This window comes from Pinus tabuliformis, chromosome 3_1 (genome assembly GCF_031772625.1).
Source record: "Pinus tabuliformis cultivar Carrire ecotype Pingquan chromosome 3_1, CPIR1, whole genome shotgun sequence".
Taxonomy (NCBI): domain Eukaryota; kingdom Viridiplantae; phylum Streptophyta; class Pinopsida; order Pinales; family Pinaceae; genus Pinus; species Pinus tabuliformis.
Window position 1 is genome coordinate 56,215,491 of NC_142301.1, and position 21,697 is coordinate 56,237,187.

Below are 21,697 nucleotides of genomic sequence, written 5' to 3' on the forward strand. Positions count from 1 at the left end.
GAATCATTAGTTGCTTCACACTTATACAGGTTCTTAGTTTCTTTTCCTTAGCACATCTATGTTTAGGGTCCCATTTTTTGCGACAACGTTTACACTTGCCTTCGTTCATTCTTTGCATTTCCAAGTTAGTTTTTTCTCCTTCACGAAGATGTGGTGGAACATATTTTGTATTATCCATGTCCCCAGTTTGGTGAAATCTTCATCTTGAATATACTCTTTCAACTTTTGGCCACTACATCTTTTCGTGCTTCTTTTCAGCAACTTTTGCCTTCTATCTTGCTACTTCTACAAAAGTGATGTCATGAAGCTCAAGCTCAGCCTAGAGATGTGGTTTAAGCCTCGTGATGTATGACTAAATGAGACGAGTCTCTGATAATCGAGGTATTCGTGTAGCTAAATTTTCTCATTGTAGAGTGTACTCGTCCACATCTCCTTTTTGTTGCAGTCTGGTGAATGCTAAGAAGAAATTTTCTTCCTTGACACCTTGAAACCTCTTAAAGAATGCATTTTTGAATTTTTTCCAATTGATAGCAAGTGTCGTCTTTCTCCACCACATATACCAATTATATGCTTCGGCTTCCATTTGTATGGATGCATGCCTAATCTTTTCATCATCATTGTTAATACCGTAAATCTCAAAATATTCTTTTGCTTTATTGAACCATGCAACACTACACTTCTTGAAATTGTCAAATTTGGATAGCTCAAGTTTTTCTCTTCATTGATATGTAGCAATTGATGGAGTGAAGAAGGGGTATTGATTTGCGCGCTGCATATTCGAATATTGATTCCAGAGCTGCATAATTTGAAAATTCGTGTTACTATTTTGTTGATGGGGGATAGATGATGCTTTTGAAGACTCAGGGTTCTCATGTGAGTCTGACGAGTTTGATGTATCGGGAGAATTGAGATGTTGAGTAGCTTCATTATTCTAGGGCATTTGATCGGGTGTAATCTTCAACTTGTCACAAATACAGGTCAACATCAACATTGCCTGATTATGATTTAGATCCATCTTATTTGAAAGGATTGCATGATCCTTTTTAAATTCGTTATTGTCTGATCGAGTTGACTCTCTATTCCTTTTGTTGTATCCTGGAGTTCCTTGATTTCATTGGAATGTTCGGTAACCTTATTCTCAAGATCAATCAATTTTGTACTAAAATCGATTATCGACATTGACGAAGACATTGATCAGGTATGTGGTGGCGTATATTTATCTAACTTAACCTTTTTTCTCAACTTGACCCTAATTTTTATTTTTATTTTTCCTAATTATATATATATATATATGGGCTATATAATTAAATTATATTACTTAACTATATAATTAATTTAAATATTAATTAATTATACAATTAAAAAATTATATAATTAATTAACTTTATTATATAATTGATTATATAATATAATGTTTATATGTATCTCAATACCATCTTTTACCTCTATTACTAAGATAGAAGAAGGACCGAGGGAAAATAACAAGGACGATGGAAGACGACGGGGGAATTGATGAACGAGAGACTGCTTCAAGCAACTAGGGGTTTTGTCGGTCATTGACAACACGACAATAAGAGAAGGGAACAACGAACAACGCAAAGGAAAACGGGATGGTGACAGGGGCAACGGTCAGCGGGGATTTTGTGAGGGATAGACCTGGTGGACAACAGACAAAGCGAAAGCTATAGCTAGGAGTGAGCGTTAGACGATGGGGAACGATGCAAGGGGCAGTAGGGAGCGCTGGCGAATGGTGATGGACACACAAGGACTTTGATTAGCACGAGTGTATGGGAGAATGGTCAGATAGTGGAGCAACGAACAATAGATGAATGGACTTTTCCAGAGGACCGAAAAGCTCTGATACCAGATGGAGTATAAAACTCAGTAATAGACATAAATACATATATTTTATTGATAACTTGAAGAATGATTACAAAGAATGAGGGCTCATGCTTAAATATAGCCCAAGACATGATCTTTGATCGTGTCCTTTAGTCCAAAACACAGTTAATTAGGTTAGAATAATTTTATACATAACATCTTCTTAAGTATTGCGTGTGTTCTTAAAGGTCACAACAAAACCTTGTATACATGTATCTTCCCATCCAGTTAGTCATTGTTACAACTGATTTACCTATGCAGACTAGTATGCATGGTTGATGCATAGTAAGGACACTTCGACATGAGCAGAGACCCAAGAAGTTGATGCACAATCGCTTCTGAATGAAGCAAGGCTTTGAGGGTGGGGAGATGTTGGAAGGGCTTTTAGGCCCTTGTAATAGTCATCATAGATTGAGACACTAGACATTAGCATAAATTAATATATGAATGTATATGTAATAAAGCACATGATAAAGAGAACCTAACAAATGATTCGTTGGAGTGGGTACAAACATTTCAACCATCTCTCTATTGCATAAATATTCATGAAGATGAAATAAGAACTCATTTGGTTAACCTTCCCATAAATACTTATTAAGTATCATGTGTGTTCTTGATGTACTTGCTATAATGCAATCTCCTCTTGAATGCATGTGTTTAATCTAAAAGACTACAACAGAGGGCATAGTCGGCCAGACTTAAAAGGCCATCACAGCCTTGCTATTGTATAAGAAAAAAGCATATTACACTATTTGAACCTTAGTAAGAGGAATATCAGTACCCCCCTTGCCCAACCGATCAAGATCCTGGTAGTGATTTAACATATAAAGGGAGTAATTTGTAAAGTCAACATTGAAGTTTATTTCAAATTGTAAAGAGCAGGGTATAATAGTGCTGATTACAGTAAATGTCATATATTACTTACCAATCAATCAACTAACTATACCCTAAGGCCATATTACAACTGAATGCTGCATTCGGATGATATTTAATATCAGTTACTTTACATATTTACAGTTTAAGGTTGTAGGATATACCATGCCATCAAAACAGCAGAGAAAATGTCACCAAAAATGGCTCTCAAACCATATATAACTTATAAACCCCAAGCTACTATATGTCAAAATCATCTCCTTTGAGATATTGATATAATCATGCCAATATTCCAGCAAACTTGCTGCACACGCAATTTTCATGAATTTGCTTCCATGTCCACAATAAGCTAAAATCTGCACATTCATCTCTTCAATAAGTACGTTGTTGCAGACGGGTCTTCAATTAGGATGGAAGTTGAAACATCATATTGAAATAAAAGAGTCCACCTTTCTTCCCATTGAGAATATTTCAAGAAACCTTCATCAAAATTTTCCTTTCTATATCACTATAAAACCTGCATAGAAGACACAAAATCTAAGCTCAATATTTGTGCACGTCTAGTAACCTAGCATTAACAAGCAAAAACAAATTCAATTTTAAATCACCCTTGTGTTATATGAACCACACACACTGCACTTGTGATATAACCAATGGAAAGGTGCCTTTCCCTTCTTTTCACAATCATTACAGAGAATATCCTGCAATGGTTCAAACACTAAATTTTGTCAATGGAGTTACTAGTCGAAATTCCTTGAAATACTCATCGCACTGAGAGTACCGTAAGAGGGGTACTAAACAATCCAGATGGCACTAGAAACAAAAATACCTTAGTGCGTCCTTGGTATTCCTCTGGAAGTGTCTCAGCAGCTAGTAAAGCATCAAGCATTCCAAAATACACCTGCAAGAGCCTAAATTAGAAATAAACTGAAGTCTTATAAGCTGATCTAAAATAGCCTTCACTGAGGTAATGAATCTGTCAAAGCAACAGATCCATAAAAACAAGTAATAGACTGGTTCACACATGAGAAAAAATTCGGGATTAATGATGCAAAATTGCAGGTGGCAGATTGCTTTGTCCTAGGCTCTAGCCCAAGCCACTCATTAGTTACATTCTGCTATCACACTGTAGCAACATACCAAATGATATTTTAATAATCCTATAATTACTATATCCTATTCTTTTACACTGTTCAAAACTTCAGCCAACATAGCTTATAAAAAGAACACAAGTAAATCAATTTGTCATTTAGATTTCTATGAGTCATACAAATTATGATCAATACAAATGTCACAATACTCAAATGTTGATCTAGCACCATCTTTCCCTTTATCGTGTTAGAAATGGAAGCATTCCCAATTTATCATTCAAACTGAACTCTGGGCTCCCTAGAGTAGAAAATACACACTACTACTAGTACTCAGAGGGATAAATTTAGAAACAATCACAATATCTAGAACCTCCATCTAACCCAAAAATTAGAAAACATTACAATGATGTGACCATGAGGAGGGAATTAAGGAAGGAATAGCCAGAAATACATTCGAGATAAAACTACAAATCTATCAAAAACAATGCAAAAGGCAAGTTGAATGCTTGTTTCAACACACATTAATATCCTTGAGGTGGACCAAAATTATATTACAAAAGTATAGGAGAATAGCAACATATGTGACCAACCCCAGGATCTTTGTGAAAGAATAACACATGTTAAAAGTTAGAATATTACAAATGGTTTCAGCATTATTAGGAAATCTATCCTCATAAGGTTCATTTAATACCAAGACAGATCATTGCACTCCCTCTAAGTTACGAGGTTACAGATACAGATGTGAATCTAGATCAGGATCCACCAGATTTCTGAAATGCTGAGATCCGGATATTGTAGGAAAATGCCAAGACAAAAAATATAGACATATTTTAAAAATTAATTAAAAAAAAACATAGAAAAATCAGATCTAACTTTCTAAGAATAAAAACCATTCAGAAATCAGAACATAAAACTATAAGTTATGACCAAAAATGAAACCTTCCATGCATAATAGCCGTCCATGGACCAGAACTGATAACCATCATTGATAACTATCAATATGAAATCATGACGTCTCATTGGTATTGTTGTATCTTTGTACACAGTTGTAGGCTGGGGAACTGTGCCAAAGAATCTAAGTAAGGTTTTGATTTAATTGGATGACCAATGTATTAAACCATTAAACAGTTGTAAATTCTAAGTATTTCTGAAAAGATTAAAGGGATTATTTTCATTCATAACAGGATTAATCTTTAAACATTCATAATGAATCTCTAATTAATCATATACAGCTGATGCATGCAAAAACTTTCTACAGCCAAACAATACATGTTCAAGAGATGACAAAAAGCAATAATTAAAAGATTTAGAGGAATTAACTAAGAAAAATTTAATCTCTTTTAATGATTATAACTTTGCAGGGGACTGTCAGGGAGATTGATATTCAATCTAGCCTTGCCCAGACTACTATGTTACCTTGAACATGTGCAGAAATAAATATGAAAAACATAAATGAATAACAGGACAAACTCACATGAATACAAAAACTGTTAGGAATGAAGCCAAAATCCTTCAATTATCTTCAGAAATAGCTCAAGATGTTACAATCATGTCCAGGATCATTACAAGGGTTCAACCTTGACTTCTTCGAATTACAAAATACTTATAGAATCTAATTCCAAAATATCTAGATCTGAAAATAAAATTTATTACAAAATGAAATAATATCTGAAATTGTTTTGGATTTACAAAAATAGAACAGAAAAGTAGCTATTGTAAACTGATTCGAATAATCAACACACAATTTAAGGGTGTTGTTTGATGACTGTTGCTTTTAACTGAACTTTTTGCTCTCTGCTGCTCTTTTTCTGCTTACAACTCCTCCTTTCCTTGTGACTGGTCACTGAATTTTTCGCATTCTGTTTTACTCGATGAGTTCAAGTAACTTACCCCCCATCTTTTATCATATGAGATAGAAAATTTTGTTACTTTCTTATATGCCTCATCGACTTCTGTATATTTTTCAAAAGTTGGCCTAGTGATGAACAAATGGTTAATTTCATGTTGAATGAAAAGATCATACTCTAGGCCTTCTAGGAATGCTTTACCACTGATTATCCCTTTGACTTTGGCAAATTTGGTTTTGTCTGTTGCTATCTGGTGCAATTTGTACTGATAATCTTCTAGTGGAATCAATTGGCCACTAGAATGTCATAGAGCTGGAAGTCCTTTTTGATGTAGAATATTAAATTTTTTGTGAAACTTTTTAATCTGTGCTTCTAAGTTTTGACACTTGTTCTCTAATTGTAACATCAAATTTCTTTTTGTCAAAACTCTTCTTACCTCTAGGACAGTATCAGTTCTGTCCTCAATTCCAAATTCTTCCAGTTCTTCTTTTGTTTTAGAATTGAGTACTTTGATTATTTTATTAGCTTCTCCAGGCATGTGCTCCAAATCTTCTTTGATTCCTGTGATGACTGCTTTTGATCTTTGCACTAACTCCTGTTCAAAAATGATTTGAATAGATGTCCAAAGTTCAGTTATAGTTGAATTTATATCAATCCCTATCTTCTCCTTTGCCTCGGCTAATATCTGTGCAATCAATGCCTCATTCTCATATTTCTCTAGTTGCTTGGTTAATCTGAATTTTTTTGCACTTCGGCCAAATATGCATTATCAGCCTTTATCTTATCATCTTGAATTTTCTCCAGTTGAGTTTTGAGTTTTTCAATTTCCATATCTTTTAATGACATGTCTCCCATAGATTTTGATAAATGATCTGCTTGATTCTGACTTGGAGACTCTGTTCCTGCTGTAGACACTGCTGCTCCAGATGTTCCTACTCCAGTGCTAATTTATAGTTCTATTTCCATGATCGATTTTTCCATCTCTGCTTCCATTTTTTGAATTTGTATGTTTTGCTCTACAATCATTCGAAGCATATTTTATTTTTCTTTCTCCAGCTGACCTACTTCTTGTGCTTGAGGATGTTCAGTAGTTGGTAATCTCAGCTGTTTCCTTAATGCCTGTATATCTGCATTTCTGCTTTTGATTATTTCCTCAGCTGCCTTTATATCTTTAGGATCTAATCCTAATTTTATAACCAAATCTTCAAGCCCTTTGATTTTTGTATCTTTTGCTAAGGAAGGCATATTTTCCAGTTTTAATTGGGAATGAATGTTATTCAGAGAAGCATGTAGCTTAGAAGTTTCCATGACAGAACTTGTCAAAGACGAATATATCATTTCTCTTGCTTGCTTGTGAAGGTCAATTTGATCAATGGGATGTATTTGCTTGGTGTCAAATGAAAACACAGTGGTTTTATAATCTCTAACACCTTTAGCTATAGGGATCTTTGGTTCCAAAAATGCTAATTGGAATTGTCCTATTTCACTGTCTAGGGCATAAAGTAATCTAGTCTAAGTTGTGGAAGAATGTCTCCAGAACTCTGCATATGTGGAAGTCTTTAGTGCCTCATTTTTCTTCATCTCTAAAAATCTTGCAAAAATACTTTGTTGTTTTGGAGAAAAAGGAGAAGAAGGAGAATCCAACGTGATTTTTGGAGTTTTTTGTAATGAAAAAGGAGATTGTGCTGATAGTAACTGTAGTAAGCTCTTCGGAAGTTTGAGCTTCTGAAGATTCTTCATCCAGATTTATAGTTTTCCTCCTTTTGAATACTTTAAATGCTGCTTTTTGTAACTCTGACCCTGCTAGAGATACACTTTCTCTTGGTCTCTTTAGCTCTTTTTTTGTCATTCTTGGAGTTTCCAATGTTGTTTGACTGGAAACTGGCTCCTCAACCTCCTGCAATGTATTCTCTGCCCATTCTTCCTTGTTGGCATATTGCTCAACTTCAGGTTTTTCCATATGCACATATGGTGCAGATTTTTGAGCAACTCTCATTGATGAGATTACTCCTAATGGATCATATGACCAACTAAAACTCAACTTAAACTTCATCTGGCTTAATAAGTCATTGACTTCCTTTTCTGCAACTCTAGTGTTGACTATGAATGGACCAACCTATGCTTTCAATTTAAATTGGTCTTTTTGTTTTCTAGAAACAAAATGAACCTCGTCCATGTTCATCATCTATCTAACATACTCGAGTGCAAAAATCCTCATGGGGAGGAACACTGGTAATTTATATGGTTGAAGTTCACAGCCATAATCCTAAGTTTAGTGAAATTCTGGTATAAATACTAGTCTCCCACTTTAGTCTGCTCACTCATATGTAAAATTCTTTTGATCTATGTTGAAACCCTAGGAACTGCATCACTATTTAACAAACAAGTTGCTATATACAAGAATTGATTGACAAAATCACTGAAATAAAACTCTTCAGAGGCTTTTCTCACTAAAGATGTCCAATGGATCACTGACTGAGGTTTACCTTCAGCATCCAACTTTTGTAAAGGAAAGTTGAATATTTCTGACTAATGATATAAAAATAAGTAAACCAAAACTGACTGATGCTTAAATGATCCTTCAACACGAAACTTTAAAAATTGATCACGAATTACATCAGAAAGAAATTGACTATAGGTAAACATGATTAAAGGTTTTTTACTAGAAGAGAACACTGATAGAAAGCCCAAAATGACTTCATCAACCCGTTGATCATTGGGATATCCTAACAAACAAGACACTAAGGAGATAACCTGCCTAGACATCTCAGGAAACATTGCGGAGGGATAAGTTGGGTTTGTTTTGGGTAATTCTAAGTTTTCTGGTAAAAATGACTCAAATATATGAGCTCTCTGTGAGAAAGAAAGTTTTTGATAGATTTCCATTAGAGCATCAAGAGAAAAAGGGTGTAGAGAGTCTTCGGGGTTTCGCTGGAGGGCTTGGCAAATTGACTCAACAGTTACATGGAAAAGAGTTTCATTGTTTTAAGCAATAGCAACTCTTTGGCTAGGAAGATATCGGGCTCCACACCAGGTGAGGAATTATGGGAAATGATGGGTTTGAGGAAAACCAAACTGGGGTAGTAGGGATTTCCAAAATAGAATTCATCATTGGCATCTTTGTATTTTTGAAATGCCCAATTGTGAAGTTCGTACAAGTCGAATTCACAATTGGTCTCTACAATTTTACACTGGTTATCAACAAGTGGGAGTTCGTCAAAGTTAATGATGGGGGGTAGCAGAAGATTATCTATAGGCATTTTCGATTTTCCTTTATGGGAAGCCATTAGGAAAAAAAATAAAATTACTGAGGAAAATTAGATAGTTACCCGAAAATGATGATGGTTGAAGGTCGTTGTTCGCTGGGATTTTGCTTGCAGTATTGTTCTGAGAATTTTAGTTACAGGCAGAAATGGCAAATGATCCATTTGAAAGGGATAACAGTCTTTTATTAGGAGCGTATAACGGGTTTTAGTTAAATTGACTGTTATTGGCGTGGAGGATTAAATGTTGTAGAACGTTGGCAGGAGAAAATTAATGGGCAATGGTCATTTGCTAGATTTCGTGGGAGAGATAGCAATGGCTACATGTAGCAGAACGTTGGCAGACGATAAAAATGGTGAGAGGTAAAAATGGCAGGAGAGATGGAAATGTGGGTGAGTGGTTTACGTGGGGATGGGTGGAGATGGTAAGTGGTAGTGAGCAGAGGGGGGTTGCAATTGTTGAGCGCTTGCCACGTAGGCAAAGCGGGTTTTAGTTAGACTACTTTGCGGACCCTCCCCTCCATTATCGTTCGGGAATGTGGGGGGTCCCGCTATTCACCTGGGACCATTGATCCTGGCGCATTAAATCTTGGCCATTAAAAAATATAAGATTATTAATCCTTTGCAAGCGGCAGTCACATCACCTTATTACAAATCAATAATTTAATTTGAAATATCAAATGTTACAAACTCTAGTGAGCGACATTTAAATGTGCTCACTTTCCGAAAGGTAAATATATTTTTTTTAATTATTATTCCCCTTTCTATTTTTCTTTTCTTTTCATTTCTTTTTCCCTTTTTTTCTTATTTTTCTTTTTATTTTGAAAATGCAGGAAAAATATACAAAATATTACAGGAGTAAAAATAAGTTACAACATCAGCTCCATCTGGGGACTACTTCCCCCTGCGGGATGCAAAGAACATGCAGATCCATGTGCCTTCTCCTCAGGCTATGGAGTCTTTGCTGTGAAAATCACACTTGCTGCTGAAATTTAAAGAAAACCAGAAATTTACAATGATGATGATTGCAAACACTTAATACTGAATATAATGCTTGAGGTATTGCCCATTGACTGACAATGAGAAATATTGTCCTTCCAGATTGCGTAGAATGAATGTGTTGTTGCCTTTCACTTCTGCAATGCTAAAAGGTCCCAACCATAAGTTATCAAACTTTCCATGTTTGCCTCTTTCTTCTCTTCTTGCATCCCATCTGAGAACTAAATCTCCTTGTTTGAAATCTCTTTCCCTGGCCTTTCTATCAAACAAACTCTTCATCTTGTCTTGATACTGTCGAAGTTTATGCTGAACTTCATCTCTGTCCTGATTCAGCTCAATGATCTGACTGATCCTTCTTGAAAAATTATCTGCTTCTTCATATGATGCCTGCAAAAACTTCATGACTCGAAATGCTAATTGTGTAGGAAATTTACCAATAGATCTTTTAGGTGAAACCCTGTTTTCCCATACTGCATATTTGAGATGACTGTCCCAACTCCTTTTATGATATGCTAATACTTTCTTGATGACTTTAATCAGACTTTTATTTGATGATTTTGCCAACCCATTACCCTGTGGATAATAAGGTGTAGAATGATGTAATGTAATATGATATTTTTGACATAATTCTATCATCTTGATGCTACTGAAAGCTTGAGCATTATTTATAACAATTTGTCTAAGACAACCAAATTTGGACAAAATGTTTTCTTCAATGAATTTTATCACCATTGTATTAGTTGCATTCTTAACAGGGATTGCTTCTACCCACTTTGTGAAATAATCAATGGTTGTTAATATCCATCTGTGTTGATTGCTAGAGGCTGGAACTATCTCACCAATGAAATCCAATCCCCATTGCAAGAAAGGGGCTTCTACTGAAACTGGGACAAGGGGAAGTGTTGCTAATCTTTGTTTCCCTACAAATATCTGACATGGGATACAACTCCTCACCTTTGCTCCAACCTGTGCAAACAATTTTGGCCAATAGAAACCCGCTCTCAGTATTTTATATGTAGTAGCCTTCCAAGCATAATGTCCTCCACAAATTCCTTCATGAAACTACTCAATTAGTCCATCTGTTTCACTCTCGGTCAAACATAGTAAGAGAATATTTAGAGGATCATTCCAATACAAATTTGCATTTATTATACAATACTTCATGGCCTTGAGTCTGAGGGATCTACATTGATTCTTTGTGAAGTCAAGAGGGTATTCAAAATCACGTAGAAAATGCACTATGTCTTTGTACCAATCTGAAAGTAAAAACTTTTCATCAATGTGTAAAGGAAGAGGAATAGGAACTGCACTGGAAGAAGGTTCTTGTGGATTCTTCTCACCTAAAATCTGAGAAGGTTCTTGTGGATTCTTCTCACCTGAAATCTGCATGATAGTGTTGATACCAAGTATTTTGCAATTTGATTCAGCTAAAAGTTTAGCTAAACCTTGTCCTTTCACCAACTTTGTAGGTCTGATGTCTAAATCAAACTCAAGGATCTTAGAAATCCATCTTCCCCTCTTTCCATCTGTATCAAGCTGAGTCAGGACTGTTTTTATTGCATTGTTAGGAACATAAGCAATTATAGGAGAATGTAAAACATAAGTTCTAAATGCTTTCAAATCTTGTACTAAGGCATAAGCTTGTTTCTCTATGATATCATATCTCAGTTCAACATCTCTCATAACCTTACTAAAGAAGGAAATTGGTTGTTCTTGTTGATCATCATTTCTCTACAATAAAACAACCGCTATAGTGGTATCTGAGGCAAAGGAGAAAATACTAAACAATTTTGTATAATCTGGGCTAGCTAACACTGGGGCTTTTGAAATTGCCTTTTTGATTTGTGAGGAGTATCTAGCTTGGACATTCTATTTAACTTCCTTGTCTTTCTTGAGCATATCAGTAATATCTTTCACAATTTCAGCATAATTAGGTATAAACCTCCTTAAAAAAATTATTTTCCCTAAGAATGACTGAATCTCTTTTTTATTTCTAGGCAAACTGATTACCTGAATTGCTGAAACTCTCTTAGGATCAATTATAACTCCTTTTGAAATTATGTGTCCCAACAATCTTCCTTCCCTCATTGCAAAAAGTTACTTCTTAGCAATAAGAGAAATCCCAAATTTTCTACATCTTTCAAAAACTTTTCTCAAGTGTTTAATATGTTTAGCATCAGAATTAGAAAACACTATCAAATCATCAAGGTAAATGACTATGAATTTATTTACCTTACCCACAAATTCTAGATCCATGGCCCTTTGAAATGTTGCTCCAACATTGATTAAACCAAATGGCATCTTGGCATACATGAAAGTGCCCCAAGGAGTTGTGAATGTAGTCTTCTCTCTGTCTTCTTGACTAACCAGAATCTGGTTGTATCCAGAAAAACCATCTAACATTGAGATCCTATCAGAACCTAATACTCTTTGAAGTAATTGATCCATTTTTGGTAATGGATAATTATCTTTTAGGGATAATTTGTTCAAGTTCCTAAAGTCAACACAAAGTCTAATTTCCCAATTTTCTTCTTGACAGGTACCAGATTAGCTATCCATTCAGAGTATCTTAAGGGAACAATTATTTTAGCATCCAACAATTTTCTCACTTCTTTCTCAATAATAGGAAGTAGGACTGGGTTAATCCTCCTTAATTTCTGCTGAAAAGGTTTAGCTTCTGGTTTGAGGGGAATTTTATGCTCAATGATAGTTGTGTCATAGGTTTTTAGCTCCTCATATGACCATGCAAATACATCTTTGTATTGTTTAAACAAACTAATATATTTTTCTTTTATGTCTCGATGCAAACTTGTTGAAATTTTGATATTTCTCACCTCTTCTGTAGTACCAATATTACAGTCTTATACATCTTCCTATTGTGAACTTAATAGTGAAGTTTTTGATACATCATTTTGATCAAAAAGTTTTTCAAGAGGAACTAATCCTTTTGGGATATATTTATTTGACAACTGAATGATATCATGATCAACAATTTTCTGTTTAAAATTCAAATCTGAATACCTTCATTTGAATTTATTTCATCATTGTTTTCTTCCTCAACATGTAAACCAGAAAATTCATTGATTGCCTGTAAAAAAATTTAACTGCTCATCATCTTCAAAAACTTGCCAATGCTTCAAATTATCTGGGATGGAAGGTCTGTACTTTACTTCAATCTGGTAATGTAATTGCAAAGGATCAAGTGTTTTAAAAGAACTTGCAGAGACTGCCAAAGAATCTGCATGTATGTTATCTTCTCTTGGAATTGATGAGATATTGAAGGCCTGGAAATAGTTTTCCACACAATCCCATACTTCATTCCTATAAGCTTTGAGTCTAGGATTCTTGGTTTGACAGAGATTTCTGATATGTTTTATAATTAATTTTGAATCACCATATACTACCAGGTTTTGTACTTTCAGACTTTTAGCTAATTCCAATCCTAAAATCAAGGCTTCATATTCTGCCACATTATTTGTGACTTCAAAATCTAATTTGAAGGATTGGGTTATATTTTTCTTGTTAGGAGAAATGAGTACAATTCTTGCACGAACTCCATCCTTAGAAAACGCCCCATCAAAATACATCTTCCAAATATTAGTATTTAAAATTGAGTTATATTGACAATATCTTCAATTCTGGTCTGAGGATTAGAGAGATCATTTGCAGCCAAAGTAAAGCATCCAAAATCTTGATCAGTGTCATAAATTGGATGATGTATTACTCGATCAACTTTACAGACAATATTAATGAATCTTATTTCTCTGTACAACCTTAAATGTTCTCCCCCATAAACTGGAATTGTAGCATAAGACATGTCCATCTGCAAGCTTCCTCCAAGCTTAGCACAACAGGATCTTGACAACAACATGCCAAATTTTGGTGGAATGTTTGTAACAACAATATCCAACACTACACTTTTCATAGGGATTTGAGAAAGTGTAACAACTAAATCTTTGATTAATCCCAAGCAAGGAACTTTCTTTGAATCAAAAGTAGATAGATCATGATAAGGCCTGGTGATTTGCAAGTGAAGTTGTGTTAAATTATGGTATGTTCTATGCTTAGAGCAGTTTACTTCTTTTCTTCTTATTAGCCATAGATTAGCAATCACATATACATTAAGTAAAGCGCAGATAGAACATTAAACGATCAACAGAAAACAAGCCAAGACAAGAGACACAAGATGTGGCGGCTAGCCAAGGTCAAACCCCATGCGAGGAAACCCTTTGATCAAATCTTCTTTTATCTTCAATAGTTTAGTAGAGATAAATAGTACAAAATTAGAATTCTGTAATTTTATCAACAAACCCTAGATCAACAAAGTCAAAATTGGTCAAATGAATTGAAATTGACCTCCAATATGCTTGGTAAATTTCCGGTCAACTAGCCCTCGAACAGCCTGAAGAAACAACCCTTGAACAGCCCCAAAAACACAGTCAAACTTCCGGTTGACTGAAGTCAACCTGTTGCCCAAAACTAGGGCAGTCAACGCTAGTCAAACCAGAGGTCAGATTGCCTCGGTTTTTGCGCCAAAATCTGCGGCCTGCCTAGGAGAGGCAGCCACACCAAAACCGCACCCTTGATGAGTCAACGCTTGGTCAACGCAGGTCAAAGATGCCTTCTGCTGCCTTAGTCAAACTCGGTCAATGCAATCAACAATTTCTGCGTCCTCTTTCAGCCTGCATCTTCTTGCTTCCCACGTGTGAGAGATCCTCTTCCTTGTGTATACCCAATCATACAAGGAGAGAGAGAAGAATGAGAGATGATGAGATGAGTTGAAATGAATCAACCTCACTTGTATTTATATGATTTGTGCCACACATTTAGTTGCTGGCTGACCTTGACAATTTGTCAAGTAATTACAAATAAATTCATATCTCCATAAATACTTGTCGGAATTGGATGATCTTTAGATCAATCCTACATTTCTTGACAAGAGGAATCTAGGAAAAATATCAGTTGCCAAAGATGAGGTGACCCACATGGAGTTTGGCCCTAGTTGCCAATTTTAACACTCCCTCTCAACTAGGGAGAACTCCATTTGCAATCCGTCTGACTGTCGCTACTATCCCAGCCATCAAATGCACTGCTTGGCCCTGCTCTGCTCTGCTCGAACTATGAAGAAGAATAAATGATTGAGGATGTATCATACCATCCTCCACTGACCCGAAGTCAGTCTCAGAGTGTGTCATACCATTCTCATTGATCCCAGATCAATGGAGGTCATCCTAGCATAGGGAGTATGGTAGATACAACGACGCGTCCATCGATAGTACTACTAATGGTCCCTAACCCCATTTCCCTACTCATTGATCAGATGAGAGGTACTTCCCATGAGTCCTCGACTGCATGGGTAGGATGCCTCGATAGGAGAACAAATCATCCTGTCCAGTAGTCGCCACAGGAGAACTAATCATCCCGGCCCATAGGAGAACTGATCATCCTGTTCCACAGTCACCACAGAGAACATCCTGGCCCACAAGAGAACTAATCATCCTCTCCTACAGTTGCCACGGGGTGTCACAGCGAAAGGTTGAACCTTTCACCCTGTACATAGTGCACCACTAGGGGATGGTGTGTCGCCCTATGGTCGCATGTCACTCCAAGAAGTACCTTGCGCCCACCTGGAGCTCCCCGAGCTTAATAGATCATACTCGACCCTCATAAGAGGGTCTCTGAACGACACCTCGGAAAGTCAAGAATTTAACCTTTTCCAGGGGCTTCGTCAAAATGTCGGTGACCTGTTCATCTGTACCGATATGTTGGAGCCTTATTGCTCCCGTTGCACCATATCCTGAATATAGTAATACCTGATATCGATATGCTTGGAGTGATCATGTAATACGGAATTCTCTGATAAATGAATCCCGCTCTGGTTGTCACACAAGATCACGGTGGTATCCAATGTAAATCCAAACAACTCATTGAAGAGCTTTCGTAACCATACCGCCTCACAAGAGGCCATACTAGCAGCAATATACTCTGCCTCGGCGGTGCTCAAAGCCACCGACTTCTGCTTCTTGCTCATCCAGGATATCGAGGCAGACCCCAAAGAGAAACAACACCTGAAAGTGCTCTTTTGGTCCACCACACTGCCTGTTCAATCAGCATCGGTATATCCATGTAGTCTCACATCTCTGGCAGTGTATCTCAACCCATGAGTGGTTGTGCCACGAAGATATCTCAACAGATTCTTGGCACCAATCCAATGTGAGTGGTGAGGCTCAACCATATGTTGACTCAACGTGTTGACTGCAAAACATATATATGGACGAGAGTTCACTAAGAACATCAATGCTTCGATGAGTTGATGATACTCGGTAGCATTTCGTAAAACAAGTCCAGTAGCACTACCGTTTAACTTTTTGAAGTCAAGCTCCATCGGGGTAGTCACGGGCTTGCAGTCCACCATACCAAATCTCTCCAATATCTTCACCACATATTTTCCTTGAGATAGGAAAATCTCCCCTGGCTTCTGCCAGACTTCTAGTCCTAGGAAATAGTGCATCAGTCCTAGGTCCTTCATCTCAAATTCAAAAGCCAACTCCCTCTTACATTTGTGAATGAGAGGGTCTGCACCTGTTAGAAAGAGGTCGTCAACGTACAACACCAATATGAGAGGATTGTCATCTTCAACCTTAAAGTAAAGGTTAGGGTCAGCTTCACTCCTAGTGAATCCCAACTTCATCAAGTAGCTATCGATCCTCTCATACCATGCTCGGGGTGCTTGCTTCAACCCATAGAGGGCCTTCTTCAACCTGCACACATGAGATTCTCGATCATGAATCTCAAATCCTTCGGGTTGCTCCACATAGACCTCCTCTTTGATCAAACCATGCAAGAACACAGTCTTGACATCCATCTGATGTAGGTTCCATCCTTGCGAAGCAGCAAGGGCTATGATCGAGCGGATGGTGGTATATTGGGCAATAGGTACAAATATCTCATCATAGTCTATACCTTCCTTCTGAGAGAAGCCACGAGTGACAAAACGAGCCTTATACTTTTCCGCACTTCCATCAACTGCATGCTTTATCTTGTAAAGCCATTTCGAAGTGACAACTGCTTTGTCCTGGGGTCTGGGGACCACATCCCAGACATCGTTTTTCATGATGGACTCATATTCCTTAGTCATAGCATCCTTCCATACTTGATGCTTGACAGCTTCTGCGAATGACGAAGGCTCATTTTGGATGATCGTGCTCATGATGGTCAAGTATCCCTGATACCTGGTCGACTTCTTACTTTCCTGGAAGGTTCCCCTGGGTGCAACGTGCCCTTTAGCATCATCAAGTGTCCCCCTAAGCCATGAAGGCCTCTTCCTAGAAGAGGAAGGCTCTTGCGGAGGGCGATCAATAGGATCCATAGATTCTTCCATATCGGGCATCGTCTCATCTTCCTTTTCTTTTCGTTCCCTGGTGTCAGCTTCTTTAGATCCCCTTTGAGTAGGAAGATTGTCAACTTTGCTATGAGCCATATCTTTGTCAAAGGTGACATCATGGCTAATGTCAATTTCCCTTTGACCAACCACATAGGTTCTATAGCCCTTAGTGTTTTTGCTATAGCCCATGAAGATTCCTTTCTTTCTAGATGCACCCAATTTATTCCTCTTCTCCTTCAGCACATGAAAATATACCAGACTTCCAAAAATTCTAAAATGAGATACATCAGGTTTCTTACCAGTGAACATCTCTTCGGGAGTCTTGGAACCCAATGCTTGATGAGGGCATCGATTTTGCACATATACGACGGTATTCGCAGCTTCGGCCCATAGAAACTTCGGAAGTCTTTGATCGTGAAGCATAGCACAGACAACTTCCACAATCGTACAATTCTTCCTTTCCGCCACACCATTCTGCTCAAGAGTATATGGTGTTGTAGTCTCCCTCTTAATGCCAGCCTCTTTGCAAAAGTCATGTAACTCATTGGATTCATACTTAGTCCCTAAGATCTTGATCTTCTTTTCGGTTTGATTCTAGATCAAGGCTTTGAAGTGACAAACCCAAGTGAACACTTCATCCTTCTTTTTCAAGAAGTATATCCAAGTCTTGCGAGAATAATCATCTGTAAAAGTGAGGTAATAAAGAGTTCACAGGCATCATACCAGATATGTCTGAGTGAACCAACCGCAATATATCATAGGTCATGCTTTGGCTTGAGGGAATGGTCCCCTTTTGAGCTTTCCTTCGGCACATCCAGGACATACACCTTCTTGCTCTACTCGGAACTCGGGCATCCCTGTCACCATTTGTCTTGCATTGGGTAGAGCTTTATAATGAAGGTGAGCAAACCTCTGATGCCATAGTTCGGACTAAAGTGATGTGCCACAAGACATGACACCCATCGGACTTCCTCCGACCTGATATAATGAATTGACTCAAAACCCAAGAGTAAAAGCTTCCTTAAAATTCTTTTTCCATACACGTACCTTGCCATCGATAAAGGTCACCTTGTAGCCTTTGTCCTCCATTGCTGAAACGGACACCAGGTTCTTTTTGAGATCAGGTACATACAGGACTTCTTGCAAATGAATTGTATTACCCTGATTCAATTGAAGAGTGACATTCCCTACGCCTTTCACGGGATATTTTGCGTTGTCCCCAAGAACAATTTCCAGGTTGGTCTCCTTTTCTATCAGATTGGAGAAAGCTTGTTTGTAACCAGTGAAGTGCCTTGAGGTACCACTATCAATAAGCCAATTTCCCAGCGAGTTTGGGGGAGCAGTAGTAGAGAGGGTCGCTGGTAGACAATATTCATTTTGCTTATTGTTAACAACATTAAATTCATACTTGGAGTTTCTTGCCTTCTTGAAGGGTTGTCCTCTTCCTTGATTTCTGACATTTCTTTTACCTCTGCCATTGGACCTGCCATTCCTTTGATTGCCTTGAGAGTGATTTTGGTCATTGTCATGGTGTGAGTCCCTTTTATCAGGGCACTCCCTCGCATAGTGGCCCATTTTGTTGCAATTGTAACATCGACCTTTTCTTCCACCCTTTGGTCCAGCCTTTCCTTTGGATTTAGCCCCAGAATTGTTTCTTCTTTTAGCATGAGAAGAAAAGGCAGAGGGATGGCCTTTAAGTGCGGGCATTTCTTGCTCTTCCATCCTTGTCTCTTCTTGAATACATCTAGCCATCAATTCCTCAAATCTTGGGATGACATTATTGTTGAGAAGAGTAGTCCTGAATATATACCATTCAGGTGGCAGTCCTCCAAGAGTTGTGATAGTCATTTCCCTGTCAGGAACTACTTCCCCAATAGATAGGAGATCATTCTTGATCTCGGTGATCCTTAAGAAATATGCTTGCATACTGTCATCTTTGCCCTTCGTAATTTCCTTCAGTTTATTTCTAAGGCACAAAACTTGATTTGCATCATTAACTTTAAATAAACTCACCAGTCTATCGTAGATTTTCTTGGAGGTTGTCAGCTCGAAAAAATTGGCCACCAGGCGCTTGTTGATAGAGTCCCAAATGTTCTTCCTTGCTTTGACTTCTCCCTTGGACCACTTGCTTTTGGCAGTAGCGGGTGAATTTGATGGAGGTGCAACAATATTGCCTCTCACATTGTCCAACACTTCCCGATCTTCTAAAGTCAGATCGAGAGACATCTTCCATCCGTGATAGTCAAACTTCTCATGGAGCTTGTCTTCGACGGGGAAGAGTGCTGAGGACCCCATGGAGTTTTTAGGATAGCCTTGCCAACCTTCTCTTCGGTGATCGCTCTTGCTCTTGCTTGGGTTTTGTCTTCACCTCAGCTTTGATACCATGTTAAATTATGGTATGTTCTATGCTTAGAGCAATGTACTTCTTTTCTTCTTATTATAATTAGCCACAGTTTAGCAATCACATATACATTAAGTAAAGTGCAGATAGAACATTAAACAATCAACAGAAAACAAGCCAAGACAAGAGACACAAGATGTGGCGGCTAGCCAGGGACAAACCCCAATGCAGGGAAACCTTTTGATCAAATCTTCTTTTATCTTCAATAGTTCCGTAGAGAGAAATAATACAAAATCAGAATTCTGTAATTTTATATCAGCAGCAGCAAACCCTAGATCAGCGAAGTCAAACTTGGTCAAACGAGTTGAAATTGACCTCCAATATGCTTGGTCAATTTCCGGTCAACTAGCCCTTGAACAGCCTAAAGAAACAGCGCTTGAACAGCCCCAAAAACACAGTGAAACTGCTGTTGACTAAAGTCAACTTGCTGCCCAAAACTAGGGCAGTCAACGCTGGTCAAACCAGAGGTCAGATTGCCTCGGTTTCTGCACCAAAATCTGCGGCCTGCCTAGGAGAGGCAGCCACACCAAAACTGCACCCTTGATGAGTCAACACAGGTCAAAGATGCCTTCTGCTGCCTCAGTCAAACTCAGTCAACACAGTCAACAATTTCTGCGTCCTCTTTCAGCCTGCGTCTTCTTGCTTCCCACGTGTGAGAGATCCTCTTCCTTGTGTATACCCAATCATACAAGGAGAGAGAGAAGAATGAGAGATGATGAGATGAGTTGAAATGAATCAACCTCACTTGTATTTATATGATTTGTGCCACACATTTAGTTGTTGGCCGACCTTGACAATTTGTCAAGTAATTACAAATAAATTCATATCTCCATAAATACTTGTCGGAATCGGATGATCTTTAGATCAATCCTACACCTCTCGACAAGAGGAATCTAGGAAAAATATCAGCTGCCATAAATGAGGTGACCCACATGCAGTTTGGCCCTAGTTTCCAATTTTAACATTAGGCATTAGATTATGGGAGGCACCAAAATCTAACATGCAATTGTATAAAAGGAAATCATGAATTTTCAATGTAACATAGAAATGTGGCACACTTTCATCAATCATATATGAACTAGGTCCAAAGACAATTGAAGGTTTCTCATCTTGAACACTGATAACAATCCCCTTCAACATCCACACTGGAAGATTGTATCCATTTGGAAACTTCTTGTTTATATCCTGGATTTCTAGAGAGTTCAGATAAAGGAACAGGGATTTTAACCCTTTCTAATTCTTTTTCAACATTAAAAACAATTGGAACAAGTTTTTCAGTAGTGAGTTGTTCTTGTAACTGATTTGGTGGTTGAACAAGTGGTATTTCAGCAGCTTTTACTTGAGGTTCATCAAATTAACCTTTTTTATGGGTCTACCAGGGCCTTGTCTAGGTCTTAGGTCATACCTCCTATTCAGTTCAGCAATGAGAAACTCAGAAAAAGCTTGATATTTGGAAACTTGGGATGACTCTTGATTTTGAGCAATAGGCTGGTCCTGACTGATTGGGACAATAGCATTTTGAGATGATGGGTCTTCAAAGTAATTAATATCATTTGTAACAACAGGAACAACTTCATCAGGGTCTTGGTCATCAATCATCAATGGAGGTGGAATTTGTTGATCAATATTCGGTCTTTGCAAAATATGAGGTTGAAAAGGTTTTCGATATTGGACTGGAGGTCTATTTGCATCCTATATGGGACTGGAAAACCACTCAAACTCTTTTTGGGCTTCTAGTGATTCCGGTGATTCTCTATGGTTGTGAACTGTGGGCTAGCAGTACCTCCGACATGCAGTGGAGACAAATTGAGAAAATTCAGAAGCGTTTGATTACAAACAAATTTAAGATTAAAAGTGCAGTTCCTTATGATATCTTGTTAAGTGAAACAGGGACTGCTCCTATTGAAGCAATTGCTATGGTGCAAGTCATAAGGTATTTAAAAAAAAGTGAGCAAATG

General features: G+C 37.6%; 1 protein-coding gene across 1 annotated transcript in view; it reads right to left on the minus strand.

Moving 5' to 3' along the window:
• Positions 1-3,353: 3,353 nt before the first annotated feature.
• LOC149185746 (zinc finger protein BRUTUS-like) overlaps positions 3,354-21,697 on the minus strand; it is a 405,399-nt gene continuing 387,055 nt past the window's right edge. Inside the window, 2 exon segments of the mRNA XM_089410790.1 lie at positions 3,354-3,455; positions 3,584-3,655. Coding sequence (XP_089266916.1) covers positions 3,354-3,455; positions 3,584-3,655 — 174 coding nt within the window.